General features: G+C 48.8%; 1 protein-coding gene across 1 annotated transcript in view; it reads right to left on the bottom strand.

Moving 5' to 3' along the window:
• Csmd2 (CUB and Sushi multiple domains 2) overlaps window positions 1-27,238 on the bottom strand; it is a 535,133-nt gene that overhangs the window by 202,193 nt on the left and 305,702 nt on the right. The window contains exon 13 of the mRNA XM_076862996.2: window positions 13,762-13,944. Coding sequence (XP_076719111.2) covers window positions 13,762-13,944 — 183 coding nt within the window. The remainder of the gene's footprint in view (window positions 1-13,761; window positions 13,945-27,238) is intronic.

Here is a 27,238-nt window from a genome sequence, read left to right as displayed (position 1 = left end):
AACAAGATATTGTTGCCTTCAGGGAGGCTGTTAGACAATCAACAGGTAAAGTAAGTGTGCTTATTGAGATAGACTGTATTATTTGTCCCCTCCTCATCCTTGCCATACATTCTTTTAGCCCTCCTACCAGCACCATTGTCCTTGGGCTTGGTCTTGTGATTCGAGAATTTGAGTGTGACATAAGCCTTTCCCAACAGAGTTTTAGATGAGCTTGCAAGGTTTGGCTCTGTCTCCCAGAGCTTTTCTTTTCTTCCTTGAGAAAGGCACACCCTAGGTAGAGCCTGGTCCTTTAGCCTGGGTCCCAGAATGAGATAGTTGCTGTAGGGAGCCCAGCAGAGCAATGCAGAGCCACGATGACTGGCAGCCTTCATGGACCGTGAGCCAGAAATATATATTGTGGCAAGTCACTGAGATTCTGGGTCTGTCAATGCCAAGGCAAAAGTTGAGTAATGCATTTATTAAAGAGAATATGAGGAAAATAAACAAGGAAGGATTACACTCCTGGATAAGGACAGACGTTCCCTCTGGGAGGGTGACAGGTGAGGAATGATGAGGAAGAACCAGCATTGCGAGGGACATTTAAATATGACAAAATGCCAGCTGCAAAGGCACTGAGGTAGGAAAGTTTTGAGGGGAAGAATGGCATGAGATGAGGGAGAGAGGGAGGAGGGAGTTAACCATGGACTGCCTCCTAGGCCTTTTGCTCAGGGATCTCCCTTGGCATCCAGAACACTCGGCTGAGGCACAATCCCTTGCTTGGCATGAAGGTCTGTTGGGCCATAGCTAGGGTGGCCATATAAAATATTGCCCACATTGGGACTCTTTTGAAAATTAAAAGTGAAACTATTAATAATCAGTAGAACAAAAGGTTGTATATTGGGATTGTCCCAAGCAAATAAGGATATATGGAGACCCCACTCATGGTCCTTTTATTTCTGACCATAAAAGCATCCTTTCTGAGCTGGCAGTCACTTCTGCTTCAAGTTCCTTCCTTATTGCCCATTCCCTTCTGGAATCGGAACCCCACACAGAAGCTCATTGATGAGGGTCTGATAGCTGTGGAGTGGTTGCCCACTATGGCCTTCCCCCATGCCACTTAGAACCTCACTAGGTTCTTGGTTTCAATTACCTGTCTGCTTATCAGTCTCACCTCGGAGAATTACCCACAGCCTGCAATGACCCTGCAGCATGGGCTGATTCTGGCCACACTTGCAGAATGATGCCCACCCAAACTTCCTGGGGTTGCTCAGCCTCCAGACCCTCTTCATGGCCAGTACGTGAATTGGGATATTCATGAGCTCCTTCACTGCTGGTTAGGGCTGGAGGGGTCTCATGTCACCAGCTCACAGGACAGATTCTGACACTTTATGGACCAAAGTGTGAAGAATGTCCCTTAGTCTGCCCTCCTTATAACTAGCTGCGTCCACACTGGAGGGCTCAGATTTTACCTTAAAAAATGATCATAAATCCATATATGTAGCCAAAGAAAGCCACCATCCAAAAGGTGGAGCAAATATATGAATCCTAAAAATTTTGAGTTTGCATCTCATTTTTTACTTACTAAATGTACACCTTTTTTTTTTTTTTTTTTGATACCAGGAGGATTGAATTCAGAGACACTCAACCACTGAGCCACATCCCCAGCCCTATTTTGTATTTTATTTAGAGATAGGGTCTCATTGATTTGCTTAGCGCCTTGCTTTTGCTGAGGCTAGATTTGAAATCACGATCCTCCTGCCTCAGCCTCCCGAGCCACTGGGATTACAGGCATGAGCCACTGAGCCTGGTCTAAATGTACATTTTGATGGTGGTGGGGGAGCAGGTATTTTACCTCTCTGAGTCTTTTCCCACATGTATGAAGATGGGATTAGTAACTTCTAAACTAGAGCTCTGTTGTGAAGACCCAGTGCCATGAAGCTTGGGAGACAGGGAGTCTAGCATGTGCCTGATACTTGGGGGTATATGTTCATTCCCTGATTTGAAACAAGAGGTTCTGTGCCAGTTCTGCTGCTGAAGGCAGTGTCCCAACTCATGCTTCTGCTCAGTGTGTCTCTGAGTCTCAACTGGCCAACTGAGGCGGCAAAGGGGTTGCCTTCCTCCCCTGCCTTAGCCTGGCATCCACTAAACAATACAATTCTGAGAAAACTCTAATAGAACCCCTGGTTTGCAGGAATGATTGACTGCTTGGTTGCCAACTATGAAGTGAGCTGCTGTCTTCTATGGGCAGAAGAGATGCTCTGTCAGCTGTATGGGGTCCCTGGTGCTCACAGCTTGTACTGGAGAGATGAGTATTCTGTCATTCTATTTTTTTAAAAAAAATTTTGTTTTTTAGTTGTTGGTGGACACAATACCTTTTATTTTATTTGTTCATTTTTTTAATGTGGTGCTGGGGATTGAACCCAGTGCCTCATGCATGCTAGGCAAACACTCTGCCACTGAGCTGCAACCCCAGCTCCAGTATTCGGTCATTCTTGAGCTTCACTGGGGATTCTGAGAAGCTGAGACACATATGGCAATAGCTTCCCTGAAGACCCAGTCCTTCCATGTCCCAAGCAAAGGCTATTCACAAGTACTTCTTGCCCTTGTGAAGTCACACAATCACCGGTGCCATGTCCCTAGAGCCCCTGTGTGACTCAGAGGGTGATATCCTTGCCACAGGGGCAGATCCCAGCCAGTCTCTGTGCCCTGCTGGGGTTAGCTTCAGTTTTCTTATTACCCCATGGGCCAGACACAGGGATCAGCTGGGGAGAAAACTGGCTTGGTATTATGCCATCCCAAAGCCCAAGCCATTCCACAGCCCAGAGCAATTAAAAAAAGAGTGTGGACAACATCTGTAACAGCCCAAAAGGAACAGGGGGAGGGAGGAGGGAAGGAAAGGGGAAATACCAGAGGATGATACTGGTCAAATTATATTGTTATATTTTGTGATTGAATAAATATGTAACAACAGAACCTACTATTATGTAAAATTATAATTCACTAATAAAAACTCTGGGGAAAAAAAATGCTTCCGGATAGTGGGCCCAGGCCACCGGGTCTTGGAGGCTCTTGGGGCCTGTCCTCTTCTCATGATTCCTGAGTTCTGCTAGAGGTCACCATGTTTCCAACAGTGGTTTTAGCAGAAGACCTTTATTCAGGCAGATTAGAACCACCCATGCCAAATCACACCTCAAATCACCACCCACAGAAGACTGGGAGAGAAGACCTTCACCCAGGGAGACTAGAAACATCCATACCCAGTCACACCTCAAATCACCACCCACAGAAGACTGGGAAAGAAGAGATGGCTGCTCAGCACCATCATCGGGAAGTCCATTTGGATTTCCCTCCAGAGGAATCCGCCATAATCCAGGGGCATAGACTGTTAGCCTGAGACAGCTACCTTCAATTCCATAGGGGGGAAGCCTGGGGCTAGAGGCCCATTACTGAACTCCCTCCCATTGAGCCCCCCATAAGGTTGTCTTTGTATATATGGGAGGGCCAAAAGGGTTCTCCTAGAAAGCCAAGCCCTATAAAAGGTGAGTGGTGTCTTCTCCAAGAACCACAGAACCCGAGGCCACCTACAACACCCAGGGCTGACAGTGATGGATTTCTGTCCAAATAAGATGATGTATTCACCAAGGGGCCCAGAGAACAGGGGGAAGGATCCTGGTAGAACTCCACACTCTAGCTCCTGAGTCAGTAGCTGTGAGAACACAGACCCTGGTTGGTGGAGCTCTGTGTCCGCCTCCATTGTTTTCTGAGTTAGACACAGTAGAGCACAGCTGAGAAGATGCCCAAAGCACTCAATGTTTTACAGAGAAAAAAAGAGCTTGTTGGTTTGATCACAGCTGAAGCGAGAGTGACTGAGACACCCATTTCCCCACAGGTAGAGGTCACTACCCAGGACTAGATTACTGCAGCTCGGTCAGTTCCCCCCAGATGGCTGCAGTCCTAGCATTTCTTGGACAGGACTCTTGGCTGTAGGAACATGGCCTTTGGACTGGGCCTTGGATTAAGTCATGTTTGCAGTTCACTTTTGGATAGATTCCTGGGTTGGACTGGACTAAATTTTGCCTATGTTACAATTCTCCAAAAAGACTTCTGAGAAGCTTCCAGTTGGAATATATTTTTTGTCTTCCTTTCTTAAAATACTTTGTGACCACATCTATTATTGTGAAATATGGTGTTTATGTCACTTACTAGACTATGAGCCCTTGGAGGGCAAGAACCCTGTGCCAACCGTCTCCAATACTCTTCCTGTGCTGAGCACAGTACACAGAACACAGTAGCCTCTCCCTCACATTTTGCTGCATTCAAACTAAATGAAAGCAGGTGATAGCAACAACAGGCTATGATGTCAAAGTGCTGGACCATGCATCTCATTCCTTACTGGAGGCCGGTATTTCACAGACCCAAGGAGACCATGACCATCATAATAAGACCATGACTATCATGATAACTGAATTCTGGCAGTCTCAGCCCAGCCAGCCTCAGAGCAGTGGCATATGACCATAATATACCATCTCATGCATCATTACCAGGTCTCATAGGGCTGCCATCTTGTCAAGGGACCAAACCCTCAGGAAGGACACAAGACCCCACCAAGCAGCTGGCATGACAGGTGTTTCATATTGGAGGTTCAGAAATCTGGCACAACATCTAGGTTACCTAGGAAGGTCTTAGAACAACTCCTGGGCCCTGTCCTAAGTCTGCCGGGTATTTTAGGAATGAGGCGAGGGCTTCCACAGTTTAAAATACCATTGAGTGATTCTAATTTTTAGTCAGGTTTGGGTTCCTTTTAGACTGGGTAGAACCACTGAAGGCATCTCATTCCCCTATAAAGTATCTGCCTATTTGAACATAAAAACAGCAAATGATATGTGAGACCCAGACTGGTTTGGCAGAAAAAGTGCTGACAGTGTTCCTCTGGACCTTCTGATAGGAAAGCCTCTTCTGTGAGCCAACCTTCCCTCCAATCGTTGCCTGATCTGACCCTGGCCAGGGACACTGGATACCTGTATTCCCTCAGTTCAGATCCTACAGCCAGGTCCTGAGCCAAGTCAAGCCAAGCCTGGTGGCACACTGGGATGTTACGACCCCACAAGCCAGGGGGGTGGGCTTGGAAGGAGCTCAGATACTCATGGGCCCTCTAGGCTTTAGGACCCTCCCTTCCCACCAACCCTTTCTTAACATGTGTGCTCAGCCCAGAGACCAACCTTTAGAGCTGGTTCTGGTTTCTTCTCTAGTCTCTGTGCTGAGCAAAGCCCTTTTTGAAGCTCTGGCCCCTGGCTGGTGTAGGGGTCCAGCCAGAATTACCCCCTGTTCTCCTGAGTATGGAAATGATTCAATCCAGAGGCCTCTTTCCACCATCCAGCATTTGCTGTTTAAACACAAAGGCAATAAGTAATGTATGGGCCTCACACTGGCCCAGGAGGACAGGGGTTGATTCCACTTCCTTGGACATCCTGATAGGCAATGTGGGCAGTGCCTTTGTGGCCATCCCTTCAGCCCTTCTCCTAGCCCTGGACTCCCTCAGCTCTGGCTTACCCTGCTGTGGCTGCCCTGTGGTACCAGGAGGCCCATCCCCAGCCGTGACTAAGCTGCCCACTCTCTCAGGAATAGATGCACCCCTGCTACCAGCACAGACCCCACTAAGGCGACCACACCTAGCTCTGCACATCCCTAGCAAAGTGAGACCATGGGTTCTCAGTGTCTAGGTTTCTGAGACCTGGGTGGCAGAGGGAAGGTGCTCTGGAACTCCCCAGGTTGTCTGCTCACTTCCTGGGGCCCTCTGTGGTCAGTGGGTCCTTGAAGGAAACCGAGAGCCTGAGAACATTACACAAAGCCGAGGAAGCTCACTTAGCCCTCATCACCGTCAGTGCCCTGTCACAAACATTCCCAGGAATCCTGTTTCCCATTTGGAATCTAACACTTTCAGACCTTAGCTGGTCCCAACTCTGACTCTGAATACTTGAAGGAGGCAATTTTCCAGGACTCCAGTTACTGAGATCATATTTTCTGGGCCGAAGGAGAAGATGATTGAAATTGCACTTGTCCTGGAAAATCTGGGATTATACACTTACAGGGAATACCAGGTTTAGTCACAGAGGGGCGGGAAAATGGGGACACGCTTTGCCTGTGCACGGAGCACGGAGGTTGAGGTGGGAGTGGAACTAAAGAAAAGTACCTGCCAATTTCAGAAGAAAGGTGACAAGCCATGTATGTGACCTATATGAAGAAAACCACAGAGCTGCTATATTTAGAAAAATGAAAGTGGAGTACCAAAAGAGAGACAAACACGTCATGGATCTGGGTGGGAAGCTTGCGTATTAGAACAAAGCCCATTTTCTTTGAGTTAATTTACAGTTTAACAGGAGTGCACACACAAAGTCCCAACAGGATAGCTTTTTCCCACTCTGACAAAATGATTCCAAAATTAATCTTGAACAACAAACAGATGAGAATAACAATGAATATTCTGAAAGAGAAAATAATTAAGGAAGGAAGAAATTGTTTTCAGCTCTGCTAGATATTAGAACATATTATAAAACAACAATTAAAATTATTCAATATGGGGGTTAGGAAAGCCGGAGCAACAGAACAAAGCGGTGACTCAGGAAATAGACTTAACTACATTTGAGGATTCAGTATATGATAAAACAATCCATTTCTCTCAAATCACAAGGGAAGTGAATTACTTAATAAATTATGTTGGAAAACTGCCTAAGAGTTTGGACAATATTATACATTCATCTAAATAAACTCCAGATGGATTAACAAATTGTAGTTTAACAAATCAAATTACTGACAAATAACTAAAAATAGAAGAGAGTATTTCTCAGATCCGTAGCAGAATGATAACTCTGTCAGCTTTGAAAAGAAATCATAAACATTGGGGAATTTGTCTACATAAAAATGTAAAACAACTATACAATACAAATTAGCAAACTAGAAAGGGGGGAAGACAAGATAGAGGATTTCTATCCCATGATAAAAAGAGTACCTTCAAATTGGATTGGAAAGTACCAAGACCTTAGTGTGCCACAGTCCCCACATGGCACTGCCCATGGCAAAGGCATCATGTCTTTAGACCTGGCTGTGGATGGGCCAGGACTGAAGTCCCCATCCAGTGTCCTGGGATGGAAATTCTGGTACCTCTCCTGACAGGTCTTCCATACCTCTTGTCCTAACAGGGGCATGCTCTGCACAATGGATGGGGTGATAGCCTCTTTCCCACACCCTTATCTATGGACCCCACTGGCCTTCCTTACTCACATTCCCTTGGCAGCACCTACCCTGTAGGAACCCCTGCAATCCCAATTACCCAGCTAGTAGTGCATGTGTGTGTATACACGTGTGTGTGTCAATGCATCCATGGAACACCTCTCCATCCCTTGCACAGGCCCACACCTCTCAGCTTCTCTTAGAACCCACTACTGCAACTTAGATGTGTCCTTTACCAACAGGCCCCAACACTGTCTTCCCATTTTCTGGTCAACCATTCTAACAGAGATGGTGCCCTAGGAGAAGAGGGGCCATGGCAGCCTGTTCATTTAACACATATTTATTGAGCATTGCCACAGGCAAGCTCAATAAATATGTGTTAAATAAAAGAATGGGCCCACGAGCTAGGCATGGTGGCACATGCCTGTAATCCCAGCGACTTGGGAGGCTGAGGTAGGAGGATAATAAATTCAAGTGTAAGACCTGGGTTTGAACTCTAGAACTGCAACCCAATTGAACCGGACCAAACCAAACCAAACCAAACCAAACCAAACCAAACCAAACCAAACCAAATCTAAACATATCTATGGCATCAGGACTTCTCATTGAAGAAAACAAATTTTAACGCTCAAGGAACCATTTCCTTTCTTGTCTGTCCCTGCAAGGGGAGGGCTCCGGGAGCTCAGGCATTCCAGTCTGGATTCCCAGCACTTGTAACACAACACTGGGCACTTTATAGCATTTGCCAAGGGCTGGGTGTGCCATAGGTACAGATTCAACTCATATGAATTAAATTAGCAAGTTTTAAAAGGCCACATAGATACTTGAGGTTTAGTGAAGCAGATAAAGGTTATAAGCCATCTATGTGACCTATAGGAAGAAAACCACTAAGCTGTTATCTCTAGAAAGTGAAAGTAGATGAACATAAAAGAGAGCTATGCTGTTTGTTGATAGCAAGGCCGAAGGCTACAGGAATCTCAATCTTACAGCTTTTGCTATTGACAACATTTTGGGAGAATAATATAACTGTGTGCATCAGAGTTTAAAAAAAAACATTCATACTCTGGCCTGATAACTGTACTTCTGGTAATTCATCCCAAAGAAATAATTTAAGAGGAGGAGAAAAAGCCACAGGCAGGAGGATGTTCATTATAGCCTTACGTAAAATAATTGAACATGATCAGTTGAATAAGTCATGGTCCATTCACTAGAGAATATTCCATTGATCTTTAGAAGGAGAACTGTTGAAGACACAGAGCCACATGGTAAGACAGACGCCACATACGGACTTGGAAACAATGCAAAATGGTACGTTTGCTTTGATTGGAACAATGTGAAAGATGTGCAGATGTGTAAGAAACAAAAAGCAATGGACAAATTTGAACCTGTTTTTTTAATTTATAGGAGGGAGATTAAGAGTACTTTCTTCATTCAAATCATTAAATTCATTTAAGCTTTTAAAATACCGGAACGAACCAACAGCCTGTATGGAATATTGGCTCTTGAGTTGAAGATACTTTTTTTTTTTCCACCTGAGGTATTGGGGATAGAACTCAGGGGTGCTTTACCACTGAGCTATATCCTCAGTCCTCTTTATTTTTTATTTTGAGACAGGTTTTCACTAAGTTGCCCAGGCTGGCCTGGAACTTGCGATCCTTCTGCCTCAGCCTCGTGAATTGCTGGGATTATAGGTGTGCATCACAGCAGTGAGACTGTAGGTTCTTCTTGATAGAGACTCACAACACATCACACCAGACACGGCACTAACCAATCGCCCCCTCAGCCTGAGCAGGGTCATTCCCATGCCCTCCAGGTGAGAATTTGATCAAGAACAGCCCTAACCTAAGAAGGTTGCTGAGTGTGCCTGGTAGGGGAATAGATAGTGGATGGGGAGAAGGGATGAGAAAGAATAAGGATTTGGAAAAGATTTCTCACCAGTACATGGCATGGTGGTGTATGGCACTGGGCTAGTTCTAATAAGAACTAATAAGATTCTTCATGGATCTGTTTAACTCCTGACAACCTCTTTTACTTTATGGGGGTAGCTCAGTGTGCTTCAGGTCCCTGGCCCAGTAATTTTGTCCTAAGGCCCAGTAATTTTGTCCTTGCTTCTGTAGATGAGCCTTGGCAGGATTTGGAGTGGGAATCGAGGTTCACATGGCTACTGCTCTGTCAATTAATTGTCCAAATTTTAGGCCATCATTTAGTGGTTGCACAGCCTTTGAAATAGTGGCCTTATCTTCTTGAATGTTGTTTTCATCTATCCATAAGCTAAGAGAATATATAATCTGCTAAATTGTGGGCAAGATAGTGCCCCAATGAAATAAGGCATTTAATAAGCACCAGCATCCTCTCCTGCCCCCTACTTTCTCATTGTCATAATGCTATAGACTTTAATCACAGTCTCACTTAAAATGTAAATCCACATAGGTCTTCATTTTAGATGGGACAAAGTTTCCCTAGTCCAGTGGTTTTTAATCTGGGAAGGGTTTTCTACCAGGGAATATTTAGCAATGCCTAGAGGTGCTTTTGATTCTCACTACTGGTGCATGGGGTGGGTGCTACTGGCATTTGGTGGGTAGAGGATAGGATATTGTTAAAGTATCCTTTGATGCCCAAAGCTGTCCCATACAGACGATTATCTTCAATATTATTATACTGAGCTGCAATATCAATAGTGCTGAGATTGATTAATCCTACACCTGAGTAATGGTCCATGGGAGGGACCAGCTTCCTAAAGACACTATGACACAATCCATTCCTTTCTGCAGTGGGTCGGGTGGTGGGGCATGTGTGCATATGGATGTGCAGTGGGGGTAGGGAGGAATTCAGGGCAAAAGGACAAGAGGATGCCAGGAGGGGCCATTTCCTGTAGCCTCCCTACACAGAACACTCTCTTACCTCCCAACTCTTCAAAGCCTGGTTCAAGCCCTCTGTCCCCTGTGACATTTTCTCTGAGCGCCCAAAAGACCCAATTTTCCTTCTCTGACCTCTCCAGATTTGGCTGCTGATCTGTAACTTAAACTGTGCACACCCCAGGAGGCCCTGGCTTCTTATTTCACACATATGCCGTATACAGGAAGACCTGAGCAATTAGGATTCACACCTTCTTACAGCCCTTTGCAAAATGGCGAAGGAAAGTGAGCTTTTGTGCTGTCCCGGCTCATCTCTGGGTGAAGGCTGTTTTGAAACTTCTTTTGAAAGTGGCTGCTAATGGACTGATAATTGGTTTCCAGGCTTCCTTATGATGTGTGAAGTGCTCTGCTAGCCTGTCAACAAAGCATCCTGGACTGTGTAAACCACCCTCAGAGTTATTTGTATCTTCCTTACTGTCGTAGCTCTTGTGGTGGAATGGCCCTCCATCTTTCAGTCAGGATGGGTAAAAACAGGCAGAGCTTCTAGAAGGAAAAGAATGTGTGCAACCTGGCCAAAGCTCTCTCCCCAGGACAGCTAGTTGGAGCACAATTCCCAGGGAGAGGCTGAACAGCGCGGAATCTAACACCGGGCCCATGGCACAGGGTAGACAATAAATATCCCTGAATGGATGGAAAGTGGTACTACTTCAGGTAGATTTTGAGCAGTGGTCCCTGGAGACATGCATTAACTGAAGAGGACAGGAGGAAAGAAGTCAGCTCCATCTTTTCTTTCAAAATGCTTTTTCGCTATGAGATATATCATCTTCCTGAAACCCAAGGTGGAAAAGACTGTCTATTGAGGATCTACTACTGTGAGGGCAGCTCAAAGCCCACAGAATGATTCTGAAGTCTCTGGCTACCACAGAAAATGTTGGGGAACATGAAGGAAGAGTGTTATTTGTGCAGTCTCGGCAGGGCGATTCCCTGGCAAGAGCTGTTTTGAAGAGAATGTTTCAAGAGAAGAACAAATGCCCTGCTTTGCACTTCTTTGGACAATTGTTCAAAGAAATCTGAGCCATTAAAATAGTTTTCCCAGTCCCCTTCTAACTCCTGAGAAGGAAACAGCAGTGCTGTTCACTAAGTATTGTATTAATATTTATTGTCACTAACGAGCGGTAAAATTCAGGACATTTATGCTGACTTTTGCTGAAGGTATTTTCCTGTGTGCATTTTCAAACATTCAACAATGCATAGAAGAAAACCTTATTATTTTATAGGCATTTATAGATGTTGCTCCTTTGCTGTTGACCACACACTTTATATTTGACCTAGAACAAGGAGCAGAACTTTCCCTCCATCACAGCATGGCCTGCTCTGTAATGATCCACTTTATGGAGTAGTTTCCAAGAATTCATTGTGGAAATGTTGTAGTTATCTTTCCCTAGAGGCTTAGATCCTAGAGGCTTAGAGCTTCTGGAGCCAGAATAAAGAGCTGCCCTGCTGAGTAGATCAGGAAACCAAAATCCAGGATGAGACACCCTGGCTACAGTCCAGAAGCTGAGCTAGGACCAAGAATCAGGGCTCCAGATTTGGAATCCAAAGTTATCTCAGCATGCCAGGCCTTCCTTATCACTGTCCCTCACTACCAATTAGACAGCAAGCTTATGAGGCGAAGCCCAGGACCTCAGGAAGCATCAGCTCAGAGGCTGGGTACTGAGCAGACAACAGACAGATGGCGGTGCCTCGAGTCCATGAGCTGATGATGTGACAAAGGTGCAGAGTCATGGGGACACTTGGCTCTCACTGGTCTCTTCCACTGAAGCCAGCATCCCTGGGACTCTGTACCCAGGGATGTCACCTCCTCTATCCCAGAACTGTCCAGCAGAAGAAATGCCAGCCCCCATGCCCACACCCAAGTGCCTGTTTCGCAATTCTTATCAGCAAGCTCAGGTCCCTCATCCTTGCTTGAAACCACAGAGAACACTAATCCATACTTGTGGGGACAGCTCTGCCCTCTTTTCTTCTCAGCTGCTTGCAAGCCGTGCCCAGCCGGCTGGAGGCTGCCAACCCTGCTCCTGGAAATGAAGGGCTGGATGAGCTGTGCTACAAGGTTTTCTGCCCTTAGCGAAGGTTTAAGAAAACTGTTCTGAAACTACTCCTAAGAGGCGGAGGGTCAAGTAAATTCTCGGAAGACTACAGTGGCATTCTGGGTACTACCTGCATCTCTCTGCCTGTGGGGCCAGGGAGTTTTGTTCTGGTCCTGAGGACCTGGCTGACTCTTCTTCCCACTTCCATCCTTCCAGTTCTCAGTCCCAGACACTTGGCCGTCTTCCAGTTCTGCCACCTGGCTTTATCTAGATGGATCTCAGAAATTAAGCCCCATGGTATTTGGGGCTCCCATAGGCTGTAACTTTGCCTTCTCTGTCCCCATTGCCAGCCAGTGTCTGCAGAGCCCTGTTCTGCTCATTCCTGCCCTGGGCTTGGTCTCTGCAATGTTCCTCTTGTTCCCATGGCTCCCAGGAAGCTAAGGAGCTGGTGAACATTATTTTCCAGCCACAATGGAGAGCAGAGGTGATCAGATGACCCTGCAATCTAATTTTTTTTTTCAATAAGGATGATTTGTTTGATATATATCTGAAAGTGGTTTAAACTCTATAAGCCTCTGAAGAATTTTTATGCAGATAAACTCACAAGTCATAGAAAATGCTTTGTCAGATAGAATTATTATTTTTTTGTTTGTAAAGTATAATCACTATGCTACGACCCAATTTGTCAACTCACACGGCCCAAACCCTCATCATCGGAGACTCTGACCGTCTCCCAGTCTCTTCCTCTCCAGTACCAGGGGCTGTCATTCTCTGATATGCAGGACTCTGAGGTCCTGAGTGGCCCACTAGGGTGGGAGAAGGATCAGAGGGGCAGGCTCTCTGCCTTTCCCTGAAAGAAGCACATTGAAAGAGCTGGAAGAGGTCAGGGGGCCAGGGTTCGGAGAAGAAGAGGTGACAGCCCAGAGAAGCTGGAACCCTGGAATTTCTGACAGAGACCATGTCTACCTTGTTTTGCTACCCAGAGCCCCTCACACTTGGGGTCCCACTGGGGATGAGGACTTCTGATATCATTTGCGCCGCAGTGTATGGCCAGCCCGTCGGAGTGGAAGGCAGGTAGAGGACCCTTCCTTGTTTACTCCATTCCTTCTCCCAAAGATCAACAACCCAAAGACAGCTAGAGCCCTCATCTGAACCTAAATTCCATACAAGAGGCAGCGACTGTAGGGTATATTTCATGCCAGGTTGTTTTTTTCCTGCAGCCCCTGGAGGCTGGTAGAGGTGCCAGTCCCTCCAGCCCCAGCTGATTGAGTGGTGTCAGACATGGTAACAAGGGTGAGGAAGAAATGTCTGGATCTGAGCCTTGTGGGCCATGCCCGAGGGTCTCTGCCTTGTTCTTAAGGATCACCAGGGAGGGTAAGACGACGGTGATGAAGGCCCCCAAGGTTGAGAGCAATCGCTCTCAATGCTGCCGTCTACAGTACTGCCAGACATGAGGGGCCAGCCAGCAATGTTCTAAGGAGCAGAAGAAACCAACCAAAGTGGCGCTGCGGGCACACAGTGCAATGTGGCCAAGGATGGGCCCCGGGACCAGCTAGGAAACGGGCCCTGCCTCTCTGTGGGGATCCTGCAGCGGCTGCCTCCGGCTCACTTACACACGCAGCCTGGCTTCTTAGCCGACCACTGGTTATTCTTTTGACACGTGATTGCCTTCTGCCCCACCAGCTCAAAGGCAGGCTGGCACTCAAACTTGAGTGTGTCACCGTGGCGGAACCGAGAGCCTTCCCTCCGGCCGTAGGCAGGTATGCCAGGGTCACCGCAACTGCCCTGCTCGATCTCTGAAAGACAGGAAGACGAGAAAACAGACAAAAGGTGACTTTATAGCTCTCCTGGACATTTCATGTTCCACTGCCCTCCTGCCAAGAGTCAGTGCTCGGAGTCACACAAGCAGACATTTAGCGTTCTTACGGGGGACGAGCTTCATGTCTGATCATAGCATCCAGCTGGCCTTCCAGCTAGCACATGCCTGCGACCCTGGCTCCATCTGAAGTACTCCAGACCTGCAGATTTTTATTTAGGAAAGGTAGACCGACATGATTGTTTGTGGGTTATGCATCCTAGGGGTCCCAAATTTTGGAGACTTCCTAGTTGAACTTGACCCTGCATCTGATGACAGATGTGGCTAAACGGATCTTAAGTGCAGTCCACTTCTGGGCAGTAGAACCAGCACGGATGAGGAGGCAGTGGACACCCTGCTGCTTGCCACTGTCTCAAAATGGAGACTAAGTGAGACTCAGTATTGGCAGCCTTCCTAGATAGAAGCGCTTTCATGAAGATTTTTTTTTTTTTAATTCAATTTGAGAGGGCAGCAGGTAAAATGAAGCCAATGACTCGTTAAGTCTACTTTTCAAGTTCACTTGAGCCAGCAGTGGTGAGTCAGCCTGTTTGGCAGGGGCTCTTGAGACAGTCCTGGGGGCCCGGACGCTGTGGACGTGACACGTCACTACCCAAGAGTCGGCTAGGACCCAGCCAAGTGCTCCCGCAGGAGACCGTCCCTGCCACACCCCTGGAGTCCATCCCTGCCACACCCCTGGAGTTTCTCCAGAGTCACTCCATCTCCACCTGTGCTATACTTAGGGCTGTGAGACGGAGGGGGAGGAGCTCTGCCCCAGGGTGTGGCGGAGGAAGGTGCCCTACAGCAAAGACAGGGGTGCCAGGTGGTGAGGTGAGACCACAGAAGTTCTGAGATTTGGGAGAGAGGCACCTGGAGCCACTAGGGGAGTGGTTCAGACACCTTCCCAGGGTTCTCAGGCCCAAAGGACCCTGCCTTTTCTGTAGACATCATTTGAGCCATCAGAAGCCAGTTGTGGAAATCACTGTGTGTGACCCTGACAAGATGATTCTGTTAAAGCTTTCTTGCCGTAGCTGTGAGGTTTCTGTGGGCCGATCAGGATTGCTCCTGCTAGTCCCAGACTCTACCATAGATGGGCAGGTTCTTGACTGTCACATTCGTGTTACATCAAATACCAGGACCTTCAGCCCTGGGCTGAGAGGATCAGGACAAAGCATTCTATGGGACTCTGTGAGCATGTGTGTGTGTGTGTGGGGGGGGGATGCATACACGCATGTGTGAGCTAAGTCAAACATCAAGGGTCCTAGAGAAGGGGGTTTGCATGACCATGTGCCAGGCCAAGGATTCTCAAGTCCAAGCCGGCCCACCCACCCCTCATCTGGCCTCTCTTGGCCCCACTTTCCACACCTCTGCTGAAGTCCTATCTGAGCCCTGATCTGAAGTTAGCTTTGTGCGACTCAGGGATGGGGGAGGGGATTTGCTGAAGGAAGCCCAGGGAAGGTGGCCCCTTTGTTCCAGGTCCCAGAGCTCTGGCATAGGGAGGATATGAAGTAGGGACACCTGTTACAAGTTGACCTGGAGAGGCAAGCTGCGGGGCCATCCTTCTTCCAGGTGTCTCTAAACATGCTCCCTGGAATTTAAGCTCCAGGGATGCCAGGACTGTACCCATAGGCCTTTGAGATCTGGTGAAAGTTCCCTGGCATCTGAAGACAGAGCTGGGTGCTGCTGATGGGGGGGTGGGATCCAGATTTAAGGTTTCCTAGTGAGCCCCCAGCATACTGTAGAAAACACACACGGGGTACACGTGTCCATGTCCCTATGCTCTGTAGCTAGTCTGAGACTGATGGGGACAAGAGGACAGGCATCCATAGCAGGAGGAAGGAGTCTGCCCAGCCCCCTCCACCACTGTCTGGGCACAGACCCATGCACCTAATTTCTCTTCCCATTAATGCAATCATGGGTGTACTATAAGGACCTACGTGTACCAGCCCCTGTGTCCAGCCCTGGAGATCCATCACCAATGCGTGAACGGACAAGGATACGGGGATTTAGGACTCAGGGGGAAGGTGCTGCAGGAGCATCCAGGAGAAGCAGCTGACTCCAATTTGGAGGGCCAGGCTGAAAAGAAGGTTCAGGGAGTGAGGCTCACAAAGCTTTAGGGGTCCCAAGGACTCAGTAGTCAAGACACTAAGTCTCAAAGCAATTGATTTTTCCCTTAGAAAATCACAACAAATGCACATAAATCCAACCCATCCAATGAAGAAACAAGGACTGAATCTGACCTTGCACTTGGCTCACTCACCTTTATCCTAGACCTGCCTCTGTCTGTTGGAGACTCTCTTTATTTAAAGTTTCATCACAAATATTTTGCGTTGATCTTGATTTTAAAATATATTATTATTATTATATATTATTATTAATATTATTATTATTAATCTTAGTTACTGAGCTTTTTTCCCTCGCCCTTAATTTTTGTGCCCAAGGTGAGCGCCTCACCTGACCTGAGTCCCAGCCATGGGTTAGGGACTTGGAGGAGGCCACGTCTGAGCTGAGGCCTGAGGCTATGAAGGGCCAACAAGGTGACAGGAATAGCAGGTGAGAAGGAGGAAGGGCCCTTCAGGTGAAGGGAGGAGCCCAGGCCAAATCCCAGAGGTCAGACTGTAAGACTGCAGTACAGCAGTGAGAGCAGCCACCTAATAGTTAGGATCAGAACTAACTTTCAGTTATATAGCGAATAACTCCAGAACTGATTGTTTGTCAGCAGCTGCTGTGAAGACTTTGCGTACATTGACTTACTTTAGCCTTACAGTTACCCCGAGGGCTGGGCACTATTTTCCCATTTTAAAGGTGAGGAAATTGAGATGCAGAGGCATCATGTAATTATCTGAGGCCAAAGAACTAGGAATGGTGCACGCTCCAGGGTCCCTAATCCTGGGCCACTGCAAATTCAAGTGCTTTCAGCAGGGTGATGAGAGGTGAGCTGGCAAAGGCACCCGTGGGCAGGGCCAGCTCATGAATGCCCCCCTCCCCCGGCCCCCGCTATCTGCTAAGGAGACTGGACTTCACATGGTAGGCAGTGTGCATCAATAAGGGATTTCATTCTATTTAGCATTTGATATTTTGTATGTGAAAAAGGTCACTCTGACCGTTGTCTGGGGCAGTGGGTAGAGGAAGAGAGAACATTCAATCACTCCACAAACATCAGACTGTCTGTTTAGTCTAAGTCACTGTGCTGGACGCTGGGGGTGCAGCAGAGACCAAGGCAGATGCAAGCCCAGCCTTTGTGGAGGCTTCATGCTACTGGGAGGCTCATGGTAGTCTGGCAGATGTGTTGATGGCATCCTAGGCTGGGCATGGGCAGAGGATCTGGAGAAAGGCAGGAAGATTTGGGACATTTAAAACAGGACACAGCCATAGGCCATACTGAGGGTGAGGATAGGGACCAAGGAGGAGCAGGAGTGTGCTGGGCTGAGGGCCTGGCCAGGGCACTGGGCTGTACTGGCACTAAGGTGAGAATGCAGGATGAGCTGCTGGTGTGAGTGCGGAGGCATGCCGAGTTGTGTGGTATGGGTGGAATCTCCAAGTGGAATTATCTAGTAGAAAGTAACTACATGGGTCTTAAGTTGAGGGGCGAAGTCTGGTCTAGATGCGGCCACATCAATATCTATAGCAGCTCAGTTCACAATAACTAAGCTATAAGACCAACCTAGGCACCCTTCAATAGATGAATGGATAAAGAAAATGTGATATATATATATATATATATATATATATATATATATATATACATACATACACAATGGAATATTACTCAGCCATAAAGAAGAATGAAATTATGGCATTTGCTGGTAAATGGATGGAACTGGAGGCTATCATGCTAAGTGAAATAAGCCAATCCCAGAAAACCAAAGGCCAAATGTTCTCTCTGATATGAGGATCCTGACTCACAATAGGTGGGGGCCAGGGGAGGAGTGAAGGTTCACTGAATTGACCAGGGGAGAATGGGGGGAAACAAGGGGGGTTAAGAATGAGAAGGATAGTAGAAGGAATCAGACATAACTTTCTTATGTTCATATGTGAAGACATGACCAGTGTAACTCCACATCATGTGACAACAATGAGAAGTTACACTCCATGTATGTATGATATGTCAAAATACACTCTACTGTCTTGTGCAACTAAAAAGAAGAAATAAAACATAAAAAATAAATAAAAGGTATTTCATACACATAAACACACACACACACACACACACACACACACACAGAAGTGTGGTCTAGAAAGATAGAGTTTGAGATTCTGCTGGGAAAGTAGCCATGAGAAGGATAAGCCCACCCACAGAGGGTGGGGAGAGGTGCCCAGGACAGAACAGAGGTGCCCAGGCTGCAGGGAACAGCAGCATGGGAGGCCTAGTCCTGGGGGAGGGGTCACGAAGCTCAGAGAAGGAGGTCTCTGAGTAGGAGATGGACAGGCTCAGGCTGCAGGGAACTTTAGGGAGGCCCAGAAAGTAGGTCAGCAGGAGGGGGTCACTGCTGGTGCTGGGAGGAGTGGACCAAGGGTCACAACGGGACAGGGCCAGATGGGAGAAGAGGAGGATGAAACGGGGAGAGAAGACCTTCAAAGGAAGAATTTCTGGACAATGAAGGAAAAGAGGGTTGCAGCGCAAGAGGGTTATGTCCTTGGGGGGTGGTTACAAATATTTTTAAGATGGGAGGAACTTGACTAGACTTCAATGCTAGAGAAGAACAAGGGAGGAGGGAGGAGGGAGAGGGAGAGGGAGGGGGAGGGGAGAGGAGGAGGGAGAGGGAGAGGAAGGGGTGGGCAGAGAGGGAGGGAGCCAGGGGGAGGGAGGGGATTGAGGTGGAATGGTTAGTTGAAGATAAGGGGGACAGATGGGAAACGGTGGCATGAGACCCCAGGGAAAGCAGGAGGCAGGGGACCCTGGGCATGCTGGAGGGTGGCCCTGAGACCAGGAGGGACTCTCCTTCCCTGCTGACAGGAACGAGCAAGGAGGCGGTGGTGGCAGTGGGTTTTCGTGCAGGTGGCAGACTGAAGGAAAGCCTTAGCTCTGTGCTAAGTGGGCAGGAGGCTGGGTCTTGGGGAAAGGCGGGGTAGCAGTCAGGGGGCAAGGACTTGATGGCCACAAGAATGGCTGAAGCCAACACTCAGGAAAGAGGAAACTGAGGCTGGGTGGTCAGCCATGCACCTGTGGTGCCCACCAGGGGTGAGGGATGGCTCTCTTGTATAAGCATCAGCTCGTAGGGCTCTACCCCTTGTCCTTGTCCCGAGGAGCCTGCAGTGACTGGGCTCACACAGACTTGAGGCCACTGTGAGCGCACGGCTGAGTCACAGATGAGGACTTGAGGCTGAAGAAGGAAGTGACCAGAGCAGGAGGCCAAGGAGGAATGTCACTCATCACTCATGGAAAGCATGAGGAAGGGGGAGGGGGAGGGCCCCAGAGCAGGACGTGTGAGCTTGGGGTTCAGAGGGCCTGATGACGAGCTCCAGCGGCCACCAGAATGGAAGGAGAAAGGAAGCGAGAAGGTCCAGACCTGGGGGACAAGGTGAGGTCAAGACTTGGAGTGGAGAGGATGAGACCAGGGGCAGCTGGGATGATGGAGGAGATACTGAGCAGAGGCAGCAATGGTCCAGGGAGAGGGTCACCCAGGTGGAAGGGCGGTGGAGAGGGAGTTCGTGGGTCACCTCTCAGAGACAAAGTTCACTGGGGGTGGGAAACGACTGCTGGCCAGAGAGGGCTACCCTGTAACGATGACCTCAAGGGAAATCACAGAGGTCTGGGTCCAGGAGGGTGTGTTCAGTAGAGGACCCGGACCTGTAGGGAGGGAGGGGAAGGACAGAGCAGTGGGGGTGAGAGCTGGGGAGGTCCTTAAGGAAAGTGGAGGTGGCTGGAGCTTGGCTCCTGTTCCTCCCACACCATTGTCCTGGCCTGTTCTTCCCTCTGAGCCCAACACCAACCCCTGTGGGAACACAGGAACCAAGTCCCTGCCCTCCTGCAGAGGACCCCCTGAGTTCCGCTGCTCTGCCTAAAGGACCCTAGGCCTTGGCTCTCCTGGCCAGGTGCTAACTAAGCTGATGTCAGGACCCAGAATTATAAATAGCTAAGTGGAACTTTGGCTTGGAAAAAAAATCACTCATGCAATTTCCTGCTTTCTGGTTTAATATAATTCTAGTTTATAAGTACTGTTTCTCTCTCTCTCTCTCTCTCTCTGATTTTGATACCAAAAGCAAGCAGGGAAGCATGAGACCAGGGCTTCTAGGATTCAAGACAAGGCGTAGTAGATTTGCTTTCTCCTCGGCTATTTTACCCTATCATCTATGATCAACCTCGCAGTCTTCTCCCAGTTTTTCAATTTCTAATACTAAATTGGAATCCTCCTTTATGGCAACATCTGAACAGGAGGAACTGCACCGTGTCTCTATAAATCCACTACTGTCTGATGTGCTCCAGCGATGGGGGGAGATGGGAGTCCAAGCCAGGGCTGCCTCAGCTGTCTCTCCAGACAGTGGGACTTCATGTGTCCCTTCGTGTCTTCACAGTCCCCTCGGCTGGAGCTTCCTCTCCTCCTCTGGTGTGGCCAACTCTTCACACCAGCAGACCTTACTGAAACTGTCAGCTCTGATTTACTTCTTGACCATGCATCTGAGATAACTACCCATTTTCTTTTCTCTCGGCACCCCATTCTTTCCCTTCATAGCTCTTATTTGCCCCCTTGTAACCAACTAATCCTCTCCTCATTCAACAAGTATTTATTGGTTACTGTTCCAGATGTTGGGGCTACCGCAGTGGGAAATAAAGGGCAAACATCTGCCTTCCTTGCATTACCATCTCGGTGGGCAGCCAGGACACAATGACCCTCTACCCTGGACCCCCCACTTCCAGGGGACTCCTTGCTTCTTGTCTCCCCATGCTCTCAAGGAAAGCCCTAGGAGTGCAGGCATCGATCACATGCTCTGGATCACGCTGTACCCAGCACGTTGCCTGGAACACAGAGACTGTTCTGTTGAATGCGTGAGTCCGTCCAGCGGACATTGATTGTATGGGAACTGCCAAAGGGCACACGAAACACCAAGATAGAGAGCTGTCTGTTCTCCAGGGCCCTGTGCCTGGAGGACTCAGGGTCAGGTGGGTGTAGACAGGATTCCACTGTGATGATGAAGGAAGGATGAGGTGCAGACCTGACCACACAGCCTGGAGGATAGTAGAAGCTCTGGCCTCTGGCTGGGAGCAGAGGTGAGGCTTTCTGGGTGCTGTCTGCCCAGATTCCATTCTCCCCTCCCCTTCCTCGCCTTGGCTCCTCCTCCCTTCACATCAGGGCACCCTCTGCTCTCCATCTCTTCCTCTGCCTGGACACAGCCCACAACTGCCCACCTGGGTGACAGCAGCAACCTGGTGGAACCCCACCCCTCCTCTTATCCACACTTAACAGAGCAGCACAAGATCACTCAGAAACAAAAGTACGATTGCATTGTTCCCTCCTCATTGATCTTCTCATGGCTTCTTAAAACCCACAGTTTAAAACCCTAACCCCTGAGCAAACCTTGCCCCGCCCCCAGTCTCATTTTCAACCATCCTGGGTCTTGAGACCACGACCTGAAATTCAGTGATCTGGAGGGAGGTGAAATTGGGCAACGGTGATGAGCAAGGACCCCGCAGTCACAAAGTCCAGGATCCAACATGAAATAATAGTCCTGGGGACATTACTTATCCTCTCTAAGCCTTAGTTTTGCCGTCTCTATAATGGAAATGGCGATAGTAACACCACCTTCCAGGGTCATTGTGAGCATGGAATGAACTTATTTGTATGAGAAGATTTGCCAAAATGTCCAGCACACCATGCACAGCCAGAACTAGAGGGTGTTTCCTCATCGTTGTTATTGTCACCCTGGTTGACAGAGCCCCATGGGCTTGCTCAGGGCTAAAACTGGGCACCTGCTATCTGCTCTTCCTGAAAAGAACACTCTGTGCTCATCTGTCAGGTAAAGAATCATCTTTTGGTGTCAGTGCGAGTGCATCCGACCCAAGTCCTCCCTGGAATCTTGCAGGCAGCCTCAGGGGTCTTCCTGTCCTGCTCTGGTCCCCTAGGAGGTTTCTGCCAGAGCCATGGTGCTGTCCATTTGGACATGCATTTCTCACTGTTCAACAGTGAAATTTCTCGAGAACCCAGACTGTGTTTCTGAAATGTCTGTCTCCCAGCTTCTGGTGGACTGCAGGGCACAGAGGGGACACCCAGTTAGTGCCAGAGGGAGGGTGAGGGGGAAAGGATGGAGGCAAGAAACAGGAAAGGGGAATGGAAAATGAGAGTGTGGGGTCTGGAAAAGTCAAGTTCACTGTGGCAGGAAGTTTAAGGGATGGTGAAGAGGGACGAGGCCAGGGAGATACTCTGCAGAGACTGAGAAGGGTCAGGCTGAATGAGTGATGAGTGGGTGGGGCCTTTGCTCCTCAAAGCCAGGGGTCCACCTCCAGAATCAAGCCCAGTGCTTTATGCATACTAAGTGCTCAGGACCCAAAGTTCAATTAGCACAACATCCGAGCAATTGACTAGGACAAATTGGTATCAGGACCACACCCTGGACCTGCGTGGATCTCTTGCATTTCTTTGTCGTCTCATCCCACCCTGATTTTCTACTTTTGATACTGGGAAAGGAACCAGGAGGTGAAAAGCCATATATCTCTCTGCACATGATTCTCGCGAATGGGACAGAGATGTAGATGGATGAAATGGGTGACGTTCTTTCCTTCCCATCTTCTTCCTCCACAACTCTGTCTTAAGTCTCTCCCTGGCTGAAGGAGGTTGGGAAACAGTGGTAAATAGGGACATGAAGGACATTGCCTCCAAGCTGTCTGCTTTAGCTCCAAACCAGAGCTTCCCATTGTTAAAAGCCCATACATTTAGCATATATCTCCCTGACAAATGACCTCCTGCCAAACTGTGAGGCTGCAGCCTCCTCTGCTGCTCTCCAGCCCAGCCCCCAGGGGCCAGAACAGACTGGATCCTCTGAGGAGGCAGCTGCTGCTTCTCTGGAGCTAAACCTTTGTTCCCACTGACTGGAAAATGCTTAAAGGTATTATGCAAACTCAGTGAGTGTCTTAGGAACATGCCAGGTGTCTTTCTTGGCTGGAGCTAGAACATTCTGGCCTCCTGACTTATAGGGGACCAGACAAAAAAATAGAGGAGCCCTGAAACAGAGGAAAGGCTGAAAATGGCCATGTCCTTGACAGCTGACAGGAGGAGGGGCAGTGACCAAAAGGGAGTGGAGTCCGTGGTGCTGATCTGCTGCCCTGGGCCTCCTTCCAGAATAGCCACCTCCACCTCTCTGAGGAGGCTCATCTGCACCCACAGTCAGAGGTATGTTCTAGAGAAGGGGGAAGGGGGACTGTTGGCAGAGGCAATCTTGGCTCTCTCCAACTACTTGCTCTCAAAATTTATTCCTATGGAGATTTTAAACTCCATGCTATCCACATGTCAGCTGTCTGAGCCAACATGTCCCTTTTCTCTGAGATGTCTGAAAACCTCCTTTTTATTCTTCAGGTGTAAGTCTCAGTGTCTGACATCATCTCCTCCAGCGAGACTTCCCTGATGCCCATGAGTGAGGTTAGGCATGCCTCTCTAGTTCCCCTTCTAGAACCTTCTCCATGCTGATGAAAACAGACCATGCATTAGGTGAAGGCAGAGCTGGTCTTGTCCTCAGACCCTCCGTGTCCAGGACAGTGTCTGCAACACCTCCTCCCCCAGGCCTTAAAAAAATGTTGAATCAACAGATGGATGATCTGGTTTCTAATCTGAGTCCCTTTCTGCATTATCTCTACTGCCTTGCTCTTCCCTGCTCCAGGGGCAGGGTCCCTGTTCCTGCCTCCCCCTGACCAGCCTCCCAGACTGAGCCTCCGGCTGCCAGATTCCAGGCTCCAGCCAGGAAGCCAGGAGACTTCCAGATTGATGTGAAAACTTGTTAGCAAGTTGTGTGTAATTTTATAATGTTTCTGGTAAGTGCTAATTGCCTGCTCCTTAAATATTTCTTGTTCTACTGGGAAGCAAAGCAATTGCAACTATGAATGCATTGCTCACAGCTGGCCGCCTCCAGAGGGAGACTGTCTGGGCTCAGAATGTTCAGATATTGATAGATCCTGAGTCTCCTCCTCCACCCTGACCTAGGATTGTGACAAGTGGAGCTGGAAGAATTTCTGGGAAGTCAGTGCCCCAGTTTTCCCACTGGGGCTCATGCTTTCAATGGGGGGAGAGATGTGATGCTGCAGAGGCCCCTGCCCAGCCCAAGGTCTCATTTCTTTGCTTGAATCGGGGAGAGGAGGGCATTGATGATGACGGGCCCAGCTATGCCTGGGGAGAGGGGCGGAAGTGATAGAGGTAGGAGGTCCCTGCTCTCAAATTCCTCACATCACCCTGCGGGACATCTGCATCCTGGCTACCCTTCCATCCAGATGTCAATCGGGTTCAATGGAATTCCCTAGAACCTGGGATAAATGAAGGGCCAAGATGGAGGCAGAAGTAATACTGAAGCTTTGGGCAATGGTGTTAGTCAAAAGAGCTGCAGGCCTGGGGAAGGGATCGAGCTTACAACCCAGCATTTCCTATGTGCCAGGCGCTGTGCTTGGTGCTTCAGAACAGAGCCCTCAGGAGACCCGAGTGGATTTACCAGTTGCCAGCCCCTCTTCACAGCCCAGGAAACTCTGGCTTGTGGATGAGGAGGGACTGGCCCGTGGGGTCCTTGGGAGAGCCTGGTTGCAAATTGGGTTTATCCAATTCCCAAGCCTATGGGGATGTAGGGAATGCATGCACTCTTGGCACCTGAGCACCCAGAGGTGATAAAGGGGACTGAAGGGAGGCTTCGAGGGTGGGAGGAGGCTGCTGATTGTGCCCTTGTAAAACGTCATTGCAATTTAACTCTGCAAAGCTTCTCTGAGCATATGTTCTGTGCCAGGCCCTGCCCCGGCCCTGTAGGACTGGAGAGATTAATCAACTGTGATCTTTGCTTTGAATGGAATCTGAGGAGCTGGAATTTGAAATTGGTTTGGAATTATGATTGCAGAGAACTTGGGATGCCACATGAAAAGTTTTTGTGCTTCACCCTTAAGTCAATGAGAAATTGTCATTAAAGTCTCATGTTTCTTTCTTTTAAGTGGCAAAGAACTTGTGCCAGACTTCGATTCCGGGAAGATCACTGTGTGCCAAGTGGCAGATGGGTGGGGAGGGGCTGCTGAGTAGGAGGGCTGTGCCATTATCAAAGTGAGAGGTGACAAGGGACAAGCTTAACCACAGCGACTAACGGGAGTGTGGGATGATCTCCCACAGGGGAGCTGATGAATCTGGGAGAGGGGTCAGGAGTGGGGGAGGGAGAAGAAAGCAGGTGAGACGTGGCGTGGTGATGGGGTGCAGGGTGGGGCACACGTGCTGAGGTCGTGGGAGTGGGGGTGGGAGATGTCGAGCTTCGTATTTGGAGATGGGGCCTCTACCGAAGTAATTGGGGTTGGATGAGGTCATGAGGGCAGGGCCCTGATTTGATAGGATTTATATTTTTATAAGAAGAACACCAGGAACTCATGTGCTTTTCCCAGGAAAGGCTGTGTGAGGACACGGCGAGGAGGTGGCCATCTGAGAGCTGGAAGAAAGCCCTCACCGGAAACCAAAGTGGCCGGAACCGTGATCTTAGCCTTCTAGCCTGCAGAACTGCGAGGAAATATAATGACTATAGTTTAAACTACCCAGGGTGGCATTTTGTGCTGGCAGCTCTGTCGGACGAGTGCAGATGGGCTGATGTTAGATGTGCACAGACTCATGCAAGGGTAGACAGACATGCGGGTGGGGAACGAATGTGCAGGTCACGTGGGTGCAGGTGGACGTGGAAGCTTGGGAGTAGATGGGTGGACTGCAGAAGGTGCCAGAATGAGAGGACTAAGGCAGAGAAGGGGCAGTGGGAAGCCAGGCAGCAAGCATGCAGGACCGGCCAGAGGTGGCGGAGGAGTGAGAGGTGGAAGGACTCACCCACCACCTTGGACAGCAGAAGGTTCTCCTCACCATGAAGGTGTGGATGGATGGGCTTCGCCCCTCATGTCAAAATCCAGGGTGGAGGGGGTAAGAAGGGAAATGGGATTCGCCCTTCCCAGGTTCGCCCCACTGGACAAAGTTCAAATGCTTTATGAAGACTAGAGGGCTTCCGTGATCTGGCTTCCGCCTCCTGCCACATCTGTCCCCACACCTTGCACTCGCCACCGTAAGCCAGCTCATTCCCCAGCCAGCCTGTGGGGACTTCCAGTGCGAGGCAGTGATCTGAGACCAGGGCCTGTCGGAGCCATCGTGGGCCACCTGGGTGCAGATCCAGGCCTGGAGGACAAGGAGCCTGGAAGGTTTGGATGGAGAGGAACTTTGGTGGCTTTCAAGAGGCAGGTACCATCTTGGGACAGGCAGTGTGCCAGGAGCTCTCTGTGACCTCAGATCACTCCTAGGCTGGCATGATCATCTCTATTTTATGAATGGGAAAACTGAGGCTCAGAGACACCACATGGCTTTCCCTGGGTCACCCAGCTGGGACCCTGCTGGGATTCACCAGACTGATCCATTTCCAGAGTGTGTTTGATCCTCCCTGAACCTGCTGCCTCTGTTCCCAGGACCTGACACATCCATAAGGCTGAGTCAGGCCTCTAAACCCCCAGGCTACCCTTCCTCATTTGTCATGGGTCCAAGAAGAAGTCTTGCTGATGCCTCGTCTGTGACCAGCATTCACACCATGTACCTTTTTAGACTGTCTGGGACTCACTGTTAATAGCACTCAGCATAGTATTGGTCACGTGACAGGTGTTTAATCAATACTGGCCGAGCGAAGTGGACAAATGAACTAATAAACAAAAATTCCAGCCTCTAGTGAAATGAAATCCCAGCTCATGATACATGGAGCATTTGATTGGGGCAAAGCTTTGGCTTCTATGAAGATTTTTCTAAGGAATTAAGTTTTGTAACTTTGGGAGGCTTTCAAAATAGGGGATAAAAACATGGGCTTTGAGGTTGAGATATGTGCTGGATTCCCAGCTCTGCCACTTGCCAGACTCCTGTGTGACCTCAGGTGGGTTACTGCACCCCTCTGAGTCTCAGATGCCTCATCTACACAATAGCAGCCCTGGGAGAGCTGTCAGCAAGGTGGGAGATGAAGCACTGCTTTTCAAACCATGTGTAGAATGAATGTTCTCTTTAAAGAAGGCTTACAGGGAGAGAAAGAGAAGAAGGGAGAGAAAACAGAGGCCCTCCCCCTGG

This window comes from Callospermophilus lateralis, chromosome 7, assembly GCF_048772815.1.
Source record: "Callospermophilus lateralis isolate mCalLat2 chromosome 7, mCalLat2.hap1, whole genome shotgun sequence".
Classification (NCBI taxonomy): Eukaryota; Metazoa; Chordata; class Mammalia; order Rodentia; family Sciuridae; genus Callospermophilus; species Callospermophilus lateralis.
Note: the sequence above shows the minus strand (reverse complement) of the source record. Positions and strands in the feature narration are given on the sequence as shown.